This window comes from Lepisosteus oculatus, chromosome 15 (assembly GCF_040954835.1).
Source record: "Lepisosteus oculatus isolate fLepOcu1 chromosome 15, fLepOcu1.hap2, whole genome shotgun sequence".
Taxonomy (NCBI): domain Eukaryota; kingdom Metazoa; phylum Chordata; class Actinopteri; order Semionotiformes; family Lepisosteidae; genus Lepisosteus; species Lepisosteus oculatus.
This window is the reverse complement of record NC_090710.1, coordinates 29,024,696-29,041,294: the sequence shown is the minus strand read 5'-3', so window position 1 is coordinate 29,041,294 and position 16,599 is coordinate 29,024,696. Positions and strand designations below refer to the sequence as shown.

The following is a 16,599-nucleotide window of genomic DNA, read 5'->3' as shown; positions in this document are numbered from 1 at the left end:
GCAGCTATTTACTTGAATACTGTGTGTTTGTTTCAAAAGACTTGTAGAAATACTTGCTTGTACACTAGCAATGTGCCAGATAAGTAGCCTTCGTACACGCCTGTTGGTGGTCCTCGGATATTACTGACATAAAGTGATGGGAGCTAATGTCTGCGCAGTTGGGCTTTTGGCTTTCACCAGCTCTAAAATTCCCAGGAAAACATATGCTAGGTCTTGTGACAGCATGGCTTCCCAATGCTCTGATTGGTATAGGTGTAGGACAGTCAAAAGAGATGAAGATGGTTTTCGTCTCAAAAGAACATATTTAAAGCACCAATAGTAAAAGTTTGTGCAAGTTCTAAATCCATATTTTTTGCATGTTGTGTTAAGATGGCCTTTAGTGTTGGTGTTCAGAATTCACTGCTGTCTAAAGAGGTAGGTGCTGTGTGTTTTGGAGCTCAGGTTAGCAGGCCATATCACACTTGCACAAAATATCCAGAAAGTGGTGATTGGTGTTGTTTTAGGATTCAAAGTGGAATATAGACTTTGATGCCCACCACCCAGCTTTGGGTTCTCATGTCTCAAAAAAACTGAAAATCTGACAATTAGTAAATTAAGTCCTGGAGTATGAAATGGGAATTCGGGTAGTTATTGTCAATAATGAGTTGTTCTCAGATGATCTCAGAACGGGTTAAATAAAGGATTAGAAATTTGAAAATACATTGCATTTCTGTTTTTTTTATTAATTTACTTTATGAATTAGGGGTATTGCACATATAAACAGCAAAGTAGAGATGTACCTTTTCATTCCTTTGGAATACTCATGTTCTTACAGTAGACCTCCTTTTCCCTGTTACACTTGGGTTGTTTTTTGCCTTGAATTGCATTTGAAAGTAATGTGAGGAAAACAGGACCATGGCATAGCATGGTTTTCTTTTTCTCACCTCTCAATTCAATTCAAATTATTTGTATATAGCGCCTTTCACAACAAGGTTGCCCCAAGCCACTTAACAATACAATTGACGATACATTTTGTCAATACAGAACAAAAGACCAGAAGACAACGGAGGAGAGGAACCAAAAACTCCTTAGTAAGGAGAGAAAAACCCTCTAGGGGTCCAAGGTCAACTGGTTGCCCAACATTATATAAATTATATATGCTAACATTATATAATTTAAAAAAGGAAATGATGAGAGTATTAATCCATCCATCCATCATGTCTTCTGTGTGTTAGTACTTCATGCAGATCTCTGTAGACCAGTAAATTCATCCTAAACGATAGCTATGTACACGATGTCCCTCTTGGATCCATGGCAGTGATGCAGCATCCAACTCAGATGGTGCCCAGCCCGGGCACCATCTGGACATGTGGGGAGGAGAATAGGATAGTTTGGTCAGATCAGATTTACAGTATCTACCTGGTGGGCCAACACAGAGACACACAGTGGCATGTACAGCAGCACCAGCAGCCATGGTTACAGCAGGCTATGATGTACGGTGTGAGTAGGCTAGGCTGAAGTAATATGTCTTCAGTCTGGATTTGAATACTGAGATTGACTCGGCATCCTGAATATGCGGTGGGAGATTGTTCCATAAGCTAGGGGCCCTAAAAGCTTTGACGCCAGCTGTTATTTTATCAATTCGTGGAATATGAAGAAGACCTGCATTCTGTGATCTAAGCAGGCGACTTGGATGGTAAACATTAATAAGTTCCATTAGGTAGACAGGTGCCTGACCTCTGAGAGTCTTGTAAGCAAGTAGAAGGATTTTGAGGTCCGCCCTTTACCTGACAGAAAGCCAATGAAGAGAACTAAGTATGGGGGTTATGTGGTCGTACTTTTTGCTCCTAGTAACAATAATAGCTGCTGCATTCTGAATTCGCTGTAAGGTGTTGAAAGAGTGGTGGGTGCTCCCTGATAATAGGGCATTGCAGTACCTCTGAATTTGGTTGTAGAGTTTGGGATGTTTAATGGCTGCTGTGAACTGTGCCAGCAGCAAAGCTACCAGGTGTGGGTAATATTTCGTAGCTTTACTCGAGTCCGAATTCATAACCCGTCTTTCTGAGCTCTCATCTCCAGCTCCGTGGGATACCTGCGTCAGGCTTTTGTCTTTTGAATGTGGAAAAGCCTCAAGCGCATATGAGGGTGGCCTGGGAATGGCACACTTGCAGTGATTGGGTTTCATAATTACAATGCTGTGTCACTTTCATGACAAATACCTCCTCCTCCAGCACTCCCTCCTGTTTCACTTTGAGCTCTTTGAGGTTAGAACTTAGTTTAACTGCGTAACCACAGTGGTTTGTGGGGCTGGGACTGTGGTCCAGAGGAAGACTCATTATGGAATACCTCAAGACACCTCTTCTGAATCTGCTACAGTGTTGACCTCCTCTCTTTAGTAATGAATTCAAGGATTTCCTTTGCGAACTCCCCAGAAAGATGGAACTGAAGTGATTACATGTCTCCAATGTAACTGATTACTTTTCCCCTTCCAGCACAACAGAAATTCGCTATTTTAGTGAAACATTTTTTGTCGTTCCCGAGGCTGTTAGTCTCTGTTCAATTTAATCTCCAATTGAATATAATCTTTAATTTATTCTGAAAATATACCGGAAAGAACGCACCCTGAAGGTCTCCAGGTACAACTTAATTGACTAGGATTGCTCTCTCGGTCTTGAGAACTACAAGGCTGCATTTGTACTAGCACCTCGGTGTAGGCCTAAACGTTCTCTTCTGTGTGGATTTAATTTTTCTTTTAAAGCAAGTTATCTTCCTTTTAGCATTGTTTTTTTTTTTGTGGGGGGGAAGATTCCATGATACCTTGCTGTTGCCTTTGTCATCGATGATAAAATAATTCAGAATGAGATCCTCATTTTCTTAAGCAGCAGTTCTTCCTGGATCCGTTTTGCTAGAGAAGCATAAGGCTTCATGCATAGAAAGGAAACATTTTTGGTAGCGCCTTGAACCCTTGATTTCAAGTACTGTGCATCTGAAGGGCTTTGTGTTTTCCTCTGCAGTGTCATGAGGGCAGGGTGAAAGCACTAACCCAGCACCAACCACCCGGGTTCTGCACTTCAGTGTTCCTCTTGCAACCTAGCAAGATCTGAAAGGTTCTGATAGGGTTTGGTTGGTCCTGAGTTCGTGAGGACACCTTCATCCTGCTGCTGAGCAATGACCATTGTGCTGAGCAGGGTTTTCCCTGAGAGCTGCGTCACTCCTTCTGCCAGGATGTGGTAGATATGCTAGAGTAAGGCTGACGCTGGTCATCATTCCCCCCAGTGCTGGTCAGGGTCGTCAAGCAATTTTCTGAACAAATTCCATGGTTGAAAGGTTAAAACTGTTATTTGTTCCCTTTTAAAATGGCAAATATTGCCCTTGTTTCGGCAAACTCATAAACACGTATTGAATATCACGAATCACTTGTCACACCTTTTGTCATTTTATACCCAGGAGAGTAATACAAAAACCTAAAAAGGAAACTCCAGCATTTAACATGATAGAAATATCATAGTCTCTCATAACATGCAGATTTTCAGATTAAGGCTTTAGAATTGATCGTTAGGTTTGAAAGAATGTTTTGTTTTTCCAAATTGTTTTGCTCTGGTTATCTGTATATCTCATGTGTATTGTTTAAACTCACTCCTGAGAGACCTTACTGTTGTATCACAAGGAAGTTAAGCTCAAGTCTCTGTCACCCAGGCCTCTGTATGAGGCAGAAGCTGAAAGAATTCATCTGAGCTCACAGCACAGTTCCGCAGGTAGGAACAGCCCCATTCTCTTCCCCGGAGATCTGAGAGGAAGACACGAATGTAATATCGGGATAGTGTGGGCTGATGTGCAATGTCCTAGTGCTAATTAAATTAGCTTTCAGTCTCCTGTGACGAAGAGATGGCCCAAGAGAGTCACAACTGATAATTCTGTCTTAACTGACATTACAGCAAGTGGTCTGGGCTCCATGTAGTGTGGTAGGTTAATGCAATTTTAGAGGCTGTGTTGTGAGTGCCAATAAAGTGAAGAGATCTTCGGAGGGGTGGGAATTGGAGTGTGCAAAAAGATTGTGTTAAAGAGATGGGGAGGAGAGATTAAAGAAGGTTGTGAGGCACAGGGTTTGCATTTAATCCATTAGACCAATAGGTCAGCCTGTTCCTTTTTAAAAAAAAATGATCCTAAGCACACTGCTAAATATTGTTGATTGTTGGGCTTTCAGTTTTTGTGGTTTATTATAGGTCTGGGAAGGCCTAGTACATTCAGTGTTTTTTTCAAAGCCTTGGGTTTTTCTTAAATTAGTCGAAATCTTTGCTCATTGTGTAACGAGGCACTGTTGGGTAACTGATGGGTCATTGTCTCTGCTAAAAGCAATGATATAGGACCATATCAGTACTACATAATTGGTGCTGCTTATTGCCCTGTACAGTATCTGGTGACACTGAGTCATCTTTGGTTTTGTTTGCTTCGCTGTGATTAAGATAGATCTCGGGCCTCCAGCTGTGTACGACTATGCTTCGAAGAGGGCTTTGGCTTTGTTTGTTTTTTTCCTCTTATGCATTTCTCGTCCCCAGTCATGGCTACTGGAATGAGATGATTCATTGTGCACACTTTTCCTGCAGGTAAGGTGGCGGTGATGAAGGAGGACCTGCAGAAGTACCATGGAAGGGACACCTGGTTCCAGCTCCAGCATGTCGACGCAGACTCCGAAGTGCAGGTGGGTCCACTCGCTTGTATACGTTTGAGAGATACATGAGGGATGCATGAGGCTGTGCCCAGCACCTCCTCGGAGTGCCACTTGTTCTTGGCCCCTCCACAGTCATGTCTTAAGAATGCTGTTTTGGGGGGGTTCCCAGTGACTCCAGTAGTTCAGGCGCTCCTCTAGAGAGCAGGTCAGTGACCTGGGTTCGGAAAGTGAAGCTCAGGCCTCTCCCGCCGGACCTAGAACCAGATTCGAGACATGGCGGGTTCAGCCTCGGCTTGGGTCATGGCGCCCGTCGGCTGTGGCCGGGATCCCTCAGCCAGTGGAATGGGGTGGAGTGAGCCAGCTGGTCTTGGCGTCGGGGGAGTGAAACGGCTCTAACCATCGCTCATTTCGGGGGCCCTGTGCCAGTACAGGAGATGTAGAAGAGAACCAAGCCGACTCAGAGCTGGTGCTTAACAGATTCGAAAGGTAGACGATGCACATTGACAGTTTCAATTTTTTTTTTTTAAAGAAAGGTTCAGCGCAAAACAGCTTGGACGCACCTCAGTACCAGTGGTGCATTAGTATGACACCTTGGGGAGTTTCATACCCAATGATCTGCAGTGGGGGAGCTTTCCCTGAAGCCAGGCATAGTTATCATCATTGGCTTGAGTCTCCTGCAGCTCCTGTGGCTCTGCCTAAATTAGCCAAAACCTAAAACATTTCATCAAAAAATGTCCGTTGCATGCTTTAACATGTGGAAACTGGAAGTGGATGTGATTCTGATAATGGTGAGGTGTGGACTGGTTCTGTACTCATAAGAACTGGAAGGTTACAAACGGTGGGTACAAATCCCAGGTGAGAGACTGCTGTTGTACCCAGTGATGGAAATGTAAGTTGCTTTGTTTGAAAACATCAGACAAATAGACTAGTAAATGAAATTTGGAATTAGGACTATAATATATTAGGTGTTTGGTGTAATCGTATCTCTGATAGAGTTTTTCAGAGTCTTGCTGTACCCATGCTTTGTTGAAATGATGCTTATGCGTTGCTCATGCTTGTCAGGCTGTGGTGAAGCTGCTGTTCTGGACTTACAGGAGGCCGACAGATGTCCAAGAGCAATCTGTTTGGACAGTTTATTGTGATGCAATATTCTCTTTTAAGGAAGCATGACTTTGCTTTTTTTTCTTTAAGCGAAACCTAAAACACAGAAAAATATGACTGATCTGAAGTGGCAGCTCTCTGGATTGCTCAGCCTGTTTCCATTCCTTGTGCCTTAGCCTTTCAGTCTGTGTTTTAACCCAGCATCAGTGGCCGTACATATTGTATATTACATAATAGAATTGTTTGCAGGTGCAAAGCACATAAGCGCAGTGGAAGCACAGGAAATTCCCAGTCACAGGAAGCAAAATACATACATGTGTGCATAACAATAAGTAACAAGTAGGATATTTGTTGACCAATTGCAAAACGTGAGGTTATCTAATCTGTAACATGCAATTACAGTATCAGGTGACTGTAAAATTGCATCCTTTTTTGTGCTGAGGGCCACATGGTTAGCCCTTAACAGTAGTGTGGCCGAATCAAGCCTCGGTTGTGATCTCCTTTGACGGGATGTGGTTACAATTTACAGCTTTTGCTTATTTTGTCCCCTGGAGCTCAGCTCTGGTACCTCTCAATTTGAGACTGTGTATGAACAGAAAGGGGGAAAAAAGTGGCTTTTAACCCTTTTAACATTCCTTAAGGAATGCATTTCTAAATGTAGTTATGTTTCATTTATTGTTCAGTATGTAGTAGTTACTGTGTTTTCAGGATACTTTGGAAAGACAAGAGGAGAACTGAAACCTTACATTCTTAGCCATAATACCAAGGGTTGATTTTCTGGAAGGACTCCTTTTTTCCACTGTGAATCGTGACGCAGCTGTGCAGTATTATATAGACGCTAATAATCATCTCTGTTCAAGACTGAAAAGGTTGAGTGCTTTTAGCCTGTCGGTGTAGGACATTTCTTGAAGTCCAAGAATGCATCTGGTTGCTTTTCTCAGGACAGATTCCAAGAAACAGTGCATTTTCTGTAAGGTAGTGATGGCCAAAATACAAAGTACAATAGTGCAAACAAGTGCTAAACAAAAAAAAACATCTTCAAATGTTGTAGAAAAAAACATCTCTGTATTTAAGAATACATGCTCAAATTGCTGGAGGTGATGCTAGAAGTAACACAGTAGATGTCAATAACTAAAGGAGGCAGTGTGAAGTTCTTGAAGCCACACACACTGAGGAAGTTCTGTTTCCAGGATGATATTAGTTCTGTACACCACATAGGAAATGTATGGGTGTAACACCAGTTTCACATATAGATATGAATGTAAACGCTCATCTGCTCTTGTTAATGCAGAGCTGAAGAGCTGGTGGCTGGAGGACTAGAGACTGTTTTGCAAGAGATCTCCTCTGCCATTAAAGCAACGGAAAAAAAAAACCCCACAAGATCTGTGTTGTGACAATTTCACAAATACTCAGACAGGCTTGCACCTACCAGAGAAACACTGTCGGAAAGAACTCTTAAAACGTGATAGGTAACAGCTATACCATTATTTTAAAATAGACCTCTGTAAAATAATTGGAAAGGGTATTAATTATCCTGCTCTAACAACAACTTGGGGTGAACTGTCGAAGAGGCTTTCCTATAGCATCACACAGTTTAAGTGGCCTGTTTAGTTCTATTTTGTCTCATAGATCTTTCAGCCTTTCAGATCTTTCAGCCAAAGCTCAGCACACTCCATCAGATCTTATTTGAGGGAATCTGCTATATCAAGAGCAAAAGCAGAAATGGAAGAAGGCGCTACTAACATACAGATGCTTCTTTATAAAGGGGGATGTGAAAGAAACAAAAGATTGAAACAAGTGATAAAAGCTTCTTCCTGCTTCCAATAAAGGGAGGGGGCAGAATATTGCCACACTGAGAGAACTGAGCGCTGTAAGGGTTTGTGAATTCCTCCGACTGACTATTTTCACATCACAACTTTACTTTTTGTATAGAGATGAAGTCACTGGGACGTCCAAGCTGCTATTCTGTTCCGGAACACTTCAGTACAGCCACAGACTTCTCCTTTTCTTGGCAGAATTCAGTTCATTTTTATGTCCAGTTTGGGTTTTTGACATCAATATAGATTATTATCTCCTAAGGAACTGAAAGATTGCAAGTTCTCATTTTTGAGAACAGTAAGGCATTATGTAGAATGAAATCAGTACTTTTTTGTTGAAATTTTGTTCTCGAGATCCTCATTTAATCAGTTAATGAAGGAGACAGATTATACACCTGTACAGACACGTTTTTCCTATGTCCTTGTGTGTGCACACTTTACTCTTTTCAACACATTCCAGAATGTAAAGTTAGTTACGGAGATAGTTTAGAGATAGACTTCAGACTCAAATAAAACTTACATAGTTTGAGCAGTTTAAGCTTCACACAATGCAGCTATACAAACTGATCAGCCTCTACTCTACCACGAGACTTAATAGAAGAATGATGTATTGGACAATTTGTTAATCAAATAAAAGTATAGGAATGGTACTGTATATCTGTAAAAGAGTAATATGGTACTTAATGTGTAGCTTGCTGTTATTTAAAGACCTGTCTTGTGAATCAGGAGCTGCTCTTGACTGTAGCAGCGTGGTAGAACAGCCTGAGATTGATGCATCTCTTCCTACATTACAGTACAGGGAACCTGAGAGAATGGACCTGAGACCTCCAGTACCACACAAAATCTGATGATGACACATCTTTGTGTAGCCATTCTGAAGTAACATCATGCTGAAATAAATTTTCCTGCCGCTTAGTGTATTAAAAATACAAATTCTGAAGCATAAAATTAAATATTTCAAAGAAACAGTCCTTCAAAAGATTGTTGAGATTCAATTCTAAATACGTGTTTCAGGATTTAGAATTCTGAATTCTGCTTTGTAGCGATTATGAAAGCAAACGCACTGAGAAATGCCTCTAACAGTGAGGTTATTTGCGGCCTTGGCCTAAAAATGCTCTCCGTTTCCCTCCTTCACAGGGAAAAGTCCATCTGGAGCTGCGTCTTAGCGAAGTCATCACAGACAGCGGAGCCATATGCCACAAGCTGGCAACACGGTGAGTCAGTGAAGCTTTTCATTTCCCTCGCTCCTGTCGCCTGTCATGGGGTCACACCAGGCCCCTGTATCTTTCTGATTATGGCCATAAACGGACTAGAACTGAACTGGGCTGTGGTCAAAGACAGGACAGGTTCAGAGAGGTTAGTTGACATGTAGTGACATAAGTTTTAGCACTCCTACTCACTATTAGATTCTTACTTGTGATCACTGTTATTACTTTAGTACTAATTTATCATGCTCAGCTCCGTTGTTCAGGGAACAGTAAAAAAGAGCAGTGGGGTGAGCTGTTTAAAATACTGAACGTGCAGAAGAGTAACTTTGTTTATGAACGCAGAAATGTGCCTTTGCAACTGTGTTGGTTTTGCACTGAACAGGCAAGTGCTTCTTTTGTGTTTAGCTATGTACTGATATCATTAAATACAGAAAACACTCAAGCATGCTTTTATTTAGTACCATCCTGACAAACACTTCACTAAATGTTGTTGTTTGGGAAGTTGTTTTCTTTCGGCTGGTGCATTCTCTGATCTTAAACTCTTAAGCAGAATTGCTTGTGAAGAGACTATTCAAGACTGAGTGAGAACAAGTGGAGTGCATATGTACAGTGTAAAGTGTTGTGCAGTCTTTAGTATGCGTGCTTTTTCCAAGCACTCCAGAGCATTGAGTGGTGCTAAATGTGCTTCGCCACAGATCCCTGTTAATAAATATTGAGCGCAGTGGTTAACAAACTCATAAAAAAGCGAGAGAGAATTATACAGAGCACAAACTGGAATATGCAGGAAGAAAGGCGAAACAGGAGCAACACTTTGCTGGTTGAAGTACATTCCCAGAAAGACTCAAGTTTTGAACCTCGTTGAATGCACATGTTTTACAAACAGGTAACGTACAGAGTCTGGCACAGACACAAACCACATTAGGGTAGCACAGCGTAGATCGTGTCACCTAGATTTGTTCTGTGTCAGTTTGTTATTGTTTTAATTTTCTTCTTCATCAATGAAATAGGCTTTTAATCAATGGCAAAATCACAGGGGGATATAAATCACTTTATTCATTCATTAATATTCTGGAACGTGGGTTTTTTTTTTCCTCCTTCCAGCAAGCAAGCAAAAAAATGGCTGGGTTTTTAAAGCTATAAATGAAAACCAGATGTATAATTTGCCAAACCAGAAGACAATCCATCATATACTCTTAAAACATATCACAGTATAACTAATGAAAATAACACTCCCACTGAAGACAGTCCTGAGGTTCTGCTACCTTTATCTTCATGTCTGCCTGCAGGAGAATCTCCACTGTGAGGGAAAAAATTCCAATGCAGATTCCTTTTTGCAAGCATGTCTTTAGTAATAAGGTTTGTGCATATTTATAAAAAGAAAACAGTAAAACGTACAATGTAAACACGTAACAAGCTTTAATACAAATACAAATGTTGAAAAATTGAATATTGTATTCTTTTCATTGCATAGGAAACAGTAACAGATTTGATTAACCTGAAGGGAGACCTTTTAATAATCTGAAATGATCCCAGCCATTCTGATGGTCAGATATCCTTGGGTGAGCTGTGAGTCAGTGTTTTTCTGAAATGACTCATAGTGCCACACAGCTCAAAGCCAATCTGCCTGAGCACTCTCTTTCAAGGTTACATGAAGTTCACTCATATGTATATATTTAAAACATGGTTTGGAAAAAAAGGCTTGAATGAAAAATAATTCATGCTATCCAGAAAACCTTGGGATAAAGGAGCTTGAGATCTCCTACCTATCAATTTTCTGGGCATGAATTTTACATTGGTCAGAATTAAAATGAATGTTAAGTGTGAAATTTTGCAATGTGTTCTGTGTCAGTGGGCATTCAGTGCATAACCTGTATTGTAAACACTAACAATACAGTGTTCCTTTTGGATGAAAGTCTGTCATATTTCTTCTATTCCGGAGTTGAGTGTTTTCGAGCAGTATTGAAACCATTAGCAGAAGCAAGAATTTTAGAAACCTGTGTTAAATAACCTCATGATCACCTGCTGTTTCACAAGTTTCACAGAATGCATTATAATTGGTTTTGTGTTTAAACAAATGGGTGATCGTGTTTTTTGCACGAGGTATACTACCTGCCCCTGGGTATGGTTTAGCACTTAGAGGGTTAGTGCTGTGTACCCGGCCTTGTCATGCATGGTTAGAGATTCTATTAGCTTCAGCTGTTGTTTTGTGTGTTAGAGCAAGCTTCAAAGGTTATCATTTTGTTCTTCGACAAAGCTTGAGAGAACACCTTGTAAGAAAACTTGCTACACTTTGTTTTTTGAGAGCTGCAGTGTATGTCCAGTTTGGACATACTTTGATTTGCTTGGTGTAGTCAAGACTTACCGTGAGCCCAGTCTAGGTATGGGAGTGAATGAATTTATTAAACTAAAACACTTACAGACTAAATTCAAAGTTTTTTTCTTTATGTAGGTGAGGTTTGGAAGTACAGACTGCAACACACATTTCTCCATTTCACAACAAACATTCTTGGAGTCTACTTATATAGACTTCTGGAGATTCTTTAGAACATATAGAGGGAAATTTACCCTTAAAGGTTAAATAAAACTCCTGGATATTTTATTTTAGAATCAAATTCTCTGGCCTACGTGGTCATTAGGAAGAATGCATCTTTGAATTCACCAGATGTTCTGTGTTTGAATTTCTGTCTCGTAAACACGGTGGCGTCTCTGCACTCTGCACGAGCAGCTTAGAGTGAGGGGAGGAGAGCACAGGGGGATTGGGGATGAGTCACACTGCGAGAGCTGGGATCTGCCAGCTTCCTGCTGGGCTATAATTGATCCTGTTTATATGAGTCTCAGCCTTTCTCTCAATGAAGACACACGGTAACCTGCCCGGAGCTCCCCCCTGCGCTGCCCCAGGGCATGCTGGGACTTCATCTGCATCATCCGGGCAATACCAGAAAGGCAGCCTGGGTAATCGGCTTATCAACTGCGGCGGGAGAGAGGGAGAGATGGAGAGAAAAGATGGTCACCATTCACAAATAACGTAATGTTTTACCACATCTGCACAGTGTATATGAATAACCTAAAATGTGCAGTAGTTTTCTTTCTGTAGTGGTTTGATGGTGAAAGTTTTCTTAAGATTATCTGCCAACCAAATTCAGCTTACACTGTTCCTTCGTCTCTTACTCTGTGGTTTTCAGCAGCCACATTGGGACATATTGTCTCTTAGGTATTGTTCAGAGAGCTAGCTGCTACATTAGTGCATGGCTACTGAAATCCCAACTGACTGTCATGAAATCAGATTATTTTTCATCAGTTACAAAGGCAGTGGAGCTTTTTTTACGGAAATAAAAAAAAACCCATCACAGGCTATCAAATAGGTTTGTTGCATGCTCCGTTTGAGAAGCAGCTACCCCTTTTCAGAAAGCACCCCCTCTGATTGACTTAGCAGTAACAGTGCTTACCGATATGTGGATTGTGTTCAGCCCGGGTTCTGATTTTTGTAGAAGGTGCTGACAGTGTAATGGTTTTGAGTTTTCTCTGCAGGAGCGCTCTGGTCAAGGTCAGCAGCACACACATGTGGTTGCTTGTTTTCATGGGTGGTTTCCTCCTGTGGACAGATCTGCTCCTGACATTACGGGTTCCCTTACACCTTTCAGCTTAGTCCAGTGTTACAGTATGACCTCTGCATAGGACTGCAGTGCCTCATGTTCTGTGGTACTCTGAGGTAAAATTAATATAATATTGCAAACCCACCATGATCCCAGACAGCAGTGTGTTCATTCACTTATCCATTCATTCATTTTGAATGTGGGTGTTGTTACGAAGTCTCACTGACCATAGAAGCCTGCAGGATGTTATTTATTTGATAAGTCTTGTAGGCTAAACTGGAGTTAGTTATATAAATAGACTGGAAGGACAGGAAGCTTCCAAAGGATTAGCCCTGGCATTAAAGCACTCCTAAACTATCCACCTTTATTTAACCTCCACATGGCACATTAGCTGGGCCTCCAACATGCATCTGTTATCAAAGCAAGTCTATAGGGGTGGCGTGGGAGTGGGGGACATGTAAATGCTGTGAAAGGACACTGATATGGGGATGTAAAGCGGGTCTGAATGTTTCCTTCCTCACCAGAGTGCTAATGACCCGTCATCGTGCCTTCACAGTGGAGAAAGTTGGCCAAATTGGCCTTTGCTGATTCCTCAATGGAAAAATCTCAATCATTTTACGTTAACACTGTTTTAAAATGCTTGAGAGAGGGCAATTCAGGAGAGGGCAAGGAGAGGAGTGGATTAGTTGCTGTCTATCTCAAAATAGTTCAATCAAACAAGAGGCTGTTTGCATTGAACCAGAAGGCTCGGAGACTTTGGTTCTGCGTCAGAGCAGAGGCAAAGGAAATTAACACATTATCTCCAAATGGTTTTCAGTCCCTCTCTGGTGCAGCCCGAGCAGAAATAGTATCACCCACAATATCCCTGATATCCTTGTAAGGAGCAAAAAGAACTGGGCTTTGCTTTTTGAAAATCTATTTTGCTTAAGTGCAGGAACAGAAATGTAATAAAAACCATAGAACCTGAAATAGACAGTACATACCCTTTACTTTACTCTGGTATGATCTCAGAGGCACTATTATACTTTGGGAATACCCAAAGATTATAGACTGTTGAGATGCACAGATTAATTTCAGATGTCAGTCTTTTGCTGGCTAAAAATAACAATTTGGGGTGCTCTAACCTACTAATTTTGGAAAGTCTGGATGTACATTTCAGGCGTGTTCTTGAAACAAGATATTAATCCATACAATTCTGGTTTGCTATGTTTTAAATTCTTTTGTGCGTGGAACATTTCATAGGCCTACGTGTTGGCCACTTTGATGTGAAATACAGCCTCGGATTTTGAGGTGTTTCTTAAATGGCAGCATAAGTAACTTTGTGGACACTTGAATGTATCCCTGGCATGTTGTCAGGAAGCTATATAATTAACAATGGAGTGTTGTCTATTTCCTGTCTGCGGAAGAGATCAGCTACTGAGGTTTTCGCTTAGCTTTTCAATTTGTTGTCATTTGTGCAGACACACTTTGTTTTAGACAAAATAACTGTAAAAGAAAAAACTGAAAGGCAGGTTGATATTGTACCTCACATACTGGACTTGCACATTCTGTGCTAATTTCCTTTTTCAGTGTTATACAATCAGACTGAGGCAGCATGGGGCATGGATAAGATATTTTTTGTCATTTTAAGTCAAGAGAGGCTTGCCAGCTCAATAAGCAGTGGAGTTCACAGCAGCCTCTGCCTGACACGGGACAGGTGAACCAAGAATGAGCATTCTGAACCAGTGAAATCTTACCAGTGTGCTATTAGTTGAGAGTTTGAAACCTAGAGAGGAATGTGATCAGGAGTGCAGCTTTGTTAAATATCAGCTTTTGGCGAAAGATTGTGCATTTCATCATCCTTTCACCACTGAGATCCGCCTTGGAACCAACAGCTGCTTGAACGCTGGTGGTTGGATCTGTAGTTGGCTTGTCTTTAAGCTGTTCTACAATACCCCAGGGGCATTAATACCATTTTGGGACGTGTTAGGCTGGAACCATTGGATATATGCTGGCGGAGAGGAGGGGCACGTATTCTTGAACTTCACAGTGTCATGGGGTCAGAGTACAGGGGCTGCTGGGAGAGGAGGTTTCACAAGCTGATCAGATGTTACTGTACATTCTGACATTGACACATCTGAAGGTTTCTTTAACTGCATTACCAAATTATTTGAATGTTAGCCTAAATTGCAGTTTATATAATTGCAGTTTATATATATATAATATATCACTATTTGTGGCAATGTAAATGGGTAATAGTGTAAAACATAATTGTCCCGGCTTACAGTGCAATATTACAGAGACAGATGGTGTTCTGCACCACACAAATACTGTAACATACTGTAAAAGATACCTCCTGTTACCTGTAAACAGGAAAGACTGGCAGCCCGAGCAAACCAGATAAGATTTGGGAGGAGAGAGGAGTTTGTCAGTACTACAGAGTGTCAGATCCTGTGGTTACATTCTGTGGTTGTAGCAAAGCTTCGCGGGCACAGTATAATTCGGTTAATAAAAGACACCCACAGCTTTTCAATCTGTTTTGTAAATGAAAAAAGATGACTTGAACATTATGGCATTCTCGTTTTCCTACCCTCTGTAAAGAGACTCTGCTTTTCCTAACAAAAAAATAACAAGAGCAGTTGTATTAAACCCTCTCCTTTTCCACCCAGTTTGTTCAGAAGAGGGCCAGTGAACCAGAAATGGGGAGTGGATCCCAGCCCTTGGACATGCATATATCCTCCGTAATTAGTCTCTGGAAACCAAGCTGAGTTTCAGAGTTCAAGTGAAGCGCAGGGTTTGGCAAATGCTATTTTAATTAGGATAGTCTGCATGTAGGAGGCAGAGTACAGTGATCTGATAATGTGGAGTGGATTACAAACAGTGACCTGTAGAAGAATTTAAATTTCTCCTTTTTATTGTGTGAACTCCAGAAGTTGTAAACAAAGACTGTTGCCTTTGGAATTGAATTTAGATATTAGTTGAATAACTTCAAATATGTAGAAGTCTGCTGAGACCCAAATAATTTCAGTCAAGAGGACTGTTAGAATGAAGAATTCCTTCCTGCCAGTCTTTCCTGCAGATATAGTGAAAGAGATCAGAGTTTATTGTCATGATCATCAGCAAAAGTTAGTAATACTATATGTACAGGATAGCAAAAGAGCAAATGACTTCCTTTAAAAATACTATGCGGTTTCTTGCACAGCAAAGCAAGTCCAGAGTATATCAAATGCAGAAACACCAGTTACCAAAAAAACCTCTGGGAGTTGTGACCTGTGGGCAGGCTGTCCTAAATCTAGGAGGAAGTGCCAAATCGCAGGTCTTCGTCAAATCCTGCACAACAGTATCATGTCGACATTCACTGTCCATTTCTCCTTGACAGACGTTGACCATTTGAAATGTAGCCATGGAAGTAGATTTGTAGACACAAAAGAAGAGATGTGAAAGGATTATATTTCTGGGGCAAAACTGTAGAAAGGTCATTGCTTTCTGTTTTTTCTTCCCGACACTCTTCAAGAACGTATTGGTTTGTTGTCATCTGAACTCACTCCTTTTCTTGTTTCTTTCTTCAGTGTCTTAGAGTGCCAAGGCTTGCCCATCGTCAATGGTCAGTGTGACCCTTATGCCACTGTTTCCTTGTTGGGGCCATCAAGGTAAGACAAGTAGAAATGCAGACTTTAATCCAATGTGTGCATCAGTCCTGCCTAGCCCTAACCAGCAAAAGGCTGGTTTGGAGTATACAGTACCTTGACTTTCCTAGCCCTGATTCATGGGTTAAACAAAGCAATTCGCATCCGTCAGGAAGATTGCTTTTTGCTTTGCCTGCGCCTGATTGCTCGTGCTATTCAGCTTGGACTAGTAGGAGATTAAAAAAATGATATTCCTTCCTTATTTGACATTCAGACAGTTCTTTACCCCCTCATGCCTGGGAGAATGGATGACACAGTGGCGTCTTTTTTTTTCCCCGTTGTTAAACATGGCTTCTTTTCTTCCCCTTACACAGCTTCAGCCTGTAATTTTTGGGAGATCTTCATCCTGTAGTTTTGAAACTGCTTGCTTCACATTTGTCTGCCAGTGCTGCTTGGAAGAGCTTGCTGTTTTGGTTCTGTGGTTTGGATTGTGCATTCAGTTGCTTTGGAAGAAATCTTTTTTTTTGTTCTTGTTCCATGTTCAAAATAAGCATGTACTGTAAAACTGAACAAATGCTTTCATACTTTCTCATTCTGGTTAGAGTGTTCCCCCCCGAGTCTAATAAC

General features: G+C 41.2%; 1 protein-coding gene across 2 annotated transcripts in view; it reads left to right on the top strand.

The window, feature by feature from the left end:
• Positions 1-16,599, top strand: part of rasa3 (RAS p21 protein activator 3) — an 80,048-nt gene that overhangs the window by 38,227 nt on the left and 25,222 nt on the right. For both annotated transcript variants that reach the window (XM_069179209.1, XM_069179208.1), the window contains exons 4-6: positions 4,584-4,678; positions 8,704-8,780; positions 15,916-15,996. In XM_069179209.1, the coding sequence (XP_069035310.1) occupies positions 4,584-4,678; positions 8,704-8,780; positions 15,916-15,996 (253 nt within the window). The remainder of the gene's footprint in view (positions 1-4,583; positions 4,679-8,703; positions 8,781-15,915; positions 15,997-16,599) is intronic.